The sequence below is a fragment of the Entamoeba nuttalli genome, assembly GCF_000257125.1.
Source record: "Entamoeba nuttalli P19 unplaced genomic scaffold asmbl_4210, whole genome shotgun sequence".
In the NCBI taxonomy this organism is placed as follows: domain Eukaryota; phylum Evosea; order Mastigamoebida; family Endamoebidae; genus Entamoeba; species Entamoeba nuttalli.
This window is the reverse complement of record NW_008576634.1, coordinates 2,283-8,244: the sequence shown is the minus strand read 5'-3', so window position 1 is coordinate 8,244 and position 5,962 is coordinate 2,283. Positions and strand designations below refer to the sequence as shown.

Below are 5,962 nucleotides of genomic sequence, written 5' to 3'. Positions count from 1 at the left end.
TTGAATTATTTATTCTCTTTCATATCATTTCTTTTACTTCATTTCTTCTTTTTATTTCGTTTATTTCAATCTCTTTTTGAATTGGTGTTAATGGAGATATGACTCCTCCATTATATCTTGTTATATCCATTTTATATCTTTTCATCATTTATTTATTCTTAATATACTTCTTTTTTAACTTTCAATTATTTCAATGATTATTTCTTTATTCCAACATCACACTTTGTCTATTTATATTCTTTTCTTTGACTTTTTCTCTTAATATTTTGTGTGTTTGTTTGTTTAGATGTTTGCTTTCTTTTCTGATTTATTCATTTTATTTTTATGTTCTTATTTATTATTCATTTTCTTTTATTCTTTAAGTATTATTTCTTTTATTTAATTCCTATTTCTCTCTTCATAATTGGAAATATCATTGTGTTGTAAATTGATTGAATTACATCTATTTCATTTTATGCATTTTCTATAACTTAATGAATTTCTTGTTTCTGATTTTATTCTTCTTTAATTTTCTGATATTGTATTTTCTATCATTTCTTCATTCTATTTATTTCTTTATCACTAATTAAATAAGAAATAGTTAAAATGAAAGATGAAATAATTAAATGAATAGAAAAAAGATATAAAATAAGAAATAAAAAAAATCTCAAAAACAAATAAATAATAAATATTAGAAAGAGACTTAAAAGAATAAAAAGGTAAAGAAAGAAGAAGTTAATAAAATAAAATAAGAAATAGAATAATGAAAAAAAAAATAGATAAAATAAGTAGATACAAAAAAAAACAATAATGAAGTAATTACATTAATCTTTATTATTTTGTTATGCCATTGTTTCTATCCAATCAAACTTATTGAATTATTCATTATTCTTTCTGTTTATTCACAATAATACATAAATATTCTTTCTAATAATTGGTTTATTTAAATATTTCTTTTGTTATATTAAAATTTAAAATCCATTTCATAATTAATACTTTAATCTATTTGTTATTTTTACTTCTTTTATGTATTATTTATCTTTCTTTTTCTCTTTTATTCTTTCTGTTATCATTATAATTTTGTTATGTTCATATATTCTTTTTCTTTTTTTCTTTTGATAATGTATGTTACTTTAATTTATACAAAATAATATTATCAATCAAATATTAACCAATATAATATAAAACTTAAATTATTGATTAAGATATGATAAACAAATTAACTCAATCAATTAAACATTAATTCTCATAGATTCATCATAGATTTGATTAGTACTGACATTTAAGTATTAATTAATATAATCGTATATTATTAAAGTTAACTAAAATATTATATAGTGTAAAGAGAGTGTTGATATCTTGTTAAAACAAATACAGTATGAAGATTGCTTTCATTTTATCAAATAAATATTCTTCTTTTTCAAATATTTACCATCATATCCATCAAAATATTATATCATTATTGTATAAAATAGTCATTGTTTAATAATATTGTTTATTTTCAAGTTTAATCAACCATTAACTGTAATCAAATCTTTTTTATTGTATTTTTATTAACTGATAAGAAAAATGAAACAAAAGTAATAATAAATATATACTAACTTTGATTAATTTCTAAACCATACTTCTAGTAATATTGCTAATGGAAACTTCAGATACTGGTTCATCTTCAACATACCTTCTTCTTTGATGGTCATTTGTATTTGTTGTGGTTGTTCCTGATGTTGTTTGAGTTGTAGTGTCATCTTCTTCTATTAGTCCAGCCATAGTAAATCTAATAGAAATATAATTAAAATAATTAAAATCAATATAACCTTCATCCTCAACACTTTTTACACGAAGGTTAGGTGATGTACTTAGAACTTTTGCAAGATTCATAATATGTTTATAATCTTTAAATTGGACTGTAACTTTTGCAACATCTCCAATTCCATTTGGAGTTGGGAATTTGATTCCTTCAAATTTATCTGCTGTTGCTATCACATGAGAGTTTATTCTTTTTTCGTTTAATTTGGTTTTATTATAAGAATGAAATTCTACTTGATTTTCATTAATAAGAATACTTATAAATTCTGTATCTCTTGGAAAAGAACTAAATGCACTACAAAATACCAATGCAGATCCTTTAACCTGGGCATGGTTTTGATAAGTTGGCTCTCTGTCCATACTTTCTTCTTGCTCATCCAATTGAATGGTCCTTGATATGGATGTGTTTTGATTTATGACAATGTTAAATATCAACTTGGTTTGTTGTAATACCATTTCTACACTTTCAGCTTTATCAAACATTGTACATGCAGATAATACTCGTTTAGAATTAACAAAAATAATATTATCTTCAGATGGTCCATTGAATTCCTTGAATGAAACAGGTTTAAAAAGGTATTCAAGAAAAGCAGTTGATTTCAAAGTTGTTGCTTTCATTTCGAAGGTGTTGGTTCTCCAAATCCAACGAAGGTCTGGACTTATTTTTGAAATTGTTTTAACTAATTGAACAAAAGCATCTTGAATTTCTTTACATAAAAGGCAACGGATTGTGTGTGTTTCTTCCTCCATTTAATACGAAATGAATTATTGAGTTTTTTGTTGAAAATACTCTTAATCAAATTTAAATTTTGAGAGAATTTTTCTATTGTCTTATAACAATTAAAGAGATGTGTTGTTTCATCTTGTTTGTCTATGAAAACAATCTGAAGATGACATGAATGATCAGATTTTAGAGTGAAATGATAATATTATCTTATCTTCTTACAATTTTAATAAATTAGTTAAATAAAAAAAAATATATTTTCTAACAAGAGAAAATATGATTCGATAAGTCATACTAAAATGTATTTTTAAAACATTCACCAAAATAAAACGTTTCAAATATTTTCCAATAATAGAATAATGAAAGAAGATAAGAAAAATGGAAGAAATACCTTTGTTTGAACTTTCAAAACATTTCGATGAGTGTTAGTGAAGATACCTCTTATTCGTTTACTGAAAAACTTGAATTTGATGAAATGTTATTTTCTAATAATCATGTCTTATTAGAGGCACTCTCACAAACTGTTTGTTTATGTATTTAATTTCTGAGACTCAATTTTAGAATAAATAATAAATAAATGAAGACTAATATATTAAGCTAATTTATCGTAATGTAAGTAAATCTGGGAGTAATGCTAGTTTAATATTACAGTATTATTATGCACATGGAAAGGTTTTAGAATTATTATTATGGATGTTTGAAAAAGAGTTAACAGAAAACCGTTTGTGACTTATTGAAATTATAAAGAAAAAGTATTTATTTTTCTTTTAGCACCTGAAACCAAATATTTTCCATTACAAAGTAGATTATCATTATTTATCACTTTTTATAATGAATACAGTAAATTATTTCTTATAGATTATTTAAAACATGTATTAACTCCAGTGTTAGATTTAATTGTTAATAGTACACTCAATATTTCTGTATTTCAAGGAACAAATAATGAAACAAATGAAGATGAAACCAAACAAACAACAGACAATTTTAAACATTCATTAGACTTATTAATTCAAATTATTGATTTATTAAATAAAAATATATTAAAAGAGATTGAATATTTACCTCCTCATTTCAACATATTAATGCAAAAAATAATAAATAGACTAATACCTTATAATAATGTAACAAATGGGTTTATGTCTATTCTTCTTTTTCAAATTACTATTGCACCTATATTAGATAACCCTTCTATCATTTGTTATTCTATTGAAAAAAATATCTATTTGTCAAATATTCATAAATTCTCGTTTGTAAAAGAAACAATTAATGGCATTCATCAACTTACAAAAGAAAATACTTTTGCTTATATTTATGCTATTAAACAACGATTAAATGATCCAACTTCACAATTAATTAAACAATTAATTAATGAAAATCTTTATGAAGAACAACCACAAACACTTTCTAAACAAAATTCTCTTCATAAAGAATTAATAAAAATGATTAAAGAAAATATACAGTTAGTTATTGATTCATTACCACCAAGAGTATCTGATAAATTATTGAATATTATTAATGTTGAACATTATGTATTAGATGATTATCATATTTTCCATTCTGTTATTGAAAGTATCAATAAATATTGCTTATATTATAATAGACAAATGGAACATAACATTAAAGCAAGTATTGAACAACGTAGATTATTACAACAAATTCAAAATGAGTATCAAAGTTATGAATGTCAATTACAAAATAAAAGAACTAAAAACGAACAATTATTAAATACACTAAATTCTATTCTTCAAAAAAAAGGATTACCAACGGTTACTAGAGTTCTCCCAGAATTAAAAATTAATGAAAAACCAAAAAAAGAAGTTGAATGTTTATTACCATCTGTAAAAGAAGAAGTTCCTAAAAAACGAGGGAGGACAAGAAAAGCTTCATTATATGAAATAGTTATGGGTAGAAAAGGAAAAAAAGAAAGAAAAGACAATTAAATTTCACCCAATATTAATATTTGTTTGACTTGAATTTGTTTTTTCAATTTATTTTTATTTTTTTATTTTTTATTTTTAATTCTAAAATAAAAAAATAAAAAGAACTTCTTTATAAAAAAATATGTCTTTATCCACTGAGACTCTTAGTAAAATCAAGAAATATATTGTTATTAGTTTTGCAGTAATAATTGGAAGTGTATTTTTATTATCTTTACTTCCTGACTCACCTATTCCAAAAGTATTAATGTCAATATTTAAAATAATTCAAAATTTAGATATTATTACTTCAAGTATTATTATAACAATATTACATATTATTGCTGTTCCTTTTATGATTCCTACAACACCAATTACTATTGTTGCTGGAATTATGTTTGGAACTGTATTAGGAACAATAATAAGTACTATAGGATGTACAATTGGTGCAATTATTGTTTTCTTTATAACTCGTTTTGTTGTATTAGAAACAATAAATGAATATATCAATAAAAATGAAAATTTAAAATTAATGCAACTTATTGTAAAAGAAAATGGTTTAATCTTTATTACTCTTCTTCGTGTTTCACCAGTATTTCCATTTCCTATTATTAATTATATTCTTCCACCAGTTGTTGATTTTATACCATATGCCATTGGGACTTTGATTGGATTAATTCCATGTAATTTTGTTGTTGTTTATTTCTCTGCTTCAATGACAAATATTACTGAAGTATTTTCTTCAAGTTTTGTTATTATATTTTTTTTTAAATGAAATGAAAATTTTAATGTAAATAGATGGAATGTCTGGAGGAGCTTTAACAATGATGATTATTACAACCGTAATATCAATAAGTTTAATTATTGGAATAACTTATTACGTAAAATCAAAAATAAATGAACTTAAGAAAAGTCAAAATAATTCTTCTTCTTCAGATGATTGTCTCATAACTAAAGAAGAAGAAAAAGAAATTGAAGAAGAAGAAGAGTTTTGAAATAAAAATAAATTAATATAAAATAATTATTAAATCTTCTTTTTTTCTTTTATTATTTAAAAAGAGTTAAATAAATACCTTTTACTTTCTATTAAATCAAACGCATCAATTAATTTAACTTAATCAAGTTTTTGGAATCCAATTTCAACAGCCTTTTCTCTGAAACATCTTCTGCATAAATCAAGTCCATATTTTCTAATAAGACCTTTACGGGCTCCACATTTTCTACAAGTTCTTGAACCATTTCCATAGTTTCTTGGATGAGCGTTGTAAATAGAGTAGCTTCCCATTCTGAGTGGATTGTCACTTTATTAAGATCATTTTATTCTTTGAAAACCCTTTTCATTTTTTTAATTATTTAATTATAAAATTTACAAGTTTATACTTCTTTTAATTATTTTTAATATCCCTCATATTTCATTCTTTATTTCATTTTCTTATTAATCTTCTTTTTTAATAAAATAATATTATTATTTTATTATTATCTTTTGAATAAAATCTAAAACCCTAAAAACGATCAAAAAATTCTAAAAAACCTTCTC

General features: G+C 22.7%; 4 protein-coding genes across 4 annotated transcripts; 2 read left to right on the top strand and 2 right to left on the bottom strand.

Annotated features, from left to right (window-relative positions):
- Positions 1-1,593: 1,593 nt before the first annotated feature.
- Positions 1,594-2,535, bottom strand: ENU1_097100 (Rad9 protein; the record flags this gene model as incomplete). Its single annotated transcript, XM_008859199.1, has 1 exon — positions 1,594-2,535. The coding sequence occupies one exon, from the start codon at positions 2,533-2,535 to the stop codon at positions 1,594-1,596; it is 942 nt and encodes a 313-aa protein (XP_008857421.1).
- Positions 2,536-2,927: 392 nt separating this feature from the next.
- On the top strand, positions 2,928-4,449 carry ENU1_097090 (GTPase-activator protein for Ras family GTPase; the record flags this gene model as incomplete). Its single annotated transcript, XM_008859198.1, has 3 exons — positions 2,928-3,032; positions 3,107-3,230; positions 3,281-4,449. The coding sequence occupies 3 exons, from the start codon at positions 2,928-2,930 to the stop codon at positions 4,447-4,449; spliced, it is 1,398 nt and encodes a 465-aa protein (XP_008857420.1).
- A 121-nt stretch (positions 4,450-4,570) lies between these two features.
- ENU1_097080 (SNARE associated Golgi protein) lies at positions 4,571-5,200 on the top strand (the record flags this gene model as incomplete). Its single annotated transcript, XM_008859197.1, has 1 exon — positions 4,571-5,200. One exon carries the CDS (start codon positions 4,571-4,573, stop codon positions 5,198-5,200), a length of 630 nt encoding a protein of 209 aa, XP_008857419.1.
- A 339-nt stretch (positions 5,201-5,539) lies between these two features.
- Positions 5,540-5,710, bottom strand: ENU1_097070 (ribosomal protein S14p/S29e protein; the record flags this gene model as incomplete). Its single annotated transcript, XM_008859196.1, has 1 exon — positions 5,540-5,710. The coding sequence occupies one exon, from the start codon at positions 5,708-5,710 to the stop codon at positions 5,540-5,542; it is 171 nt and encodes a 56-aa protein (XP_008857418.1).
- Positions 5,711-5,962: the final 252 nt, after the last annotated feature.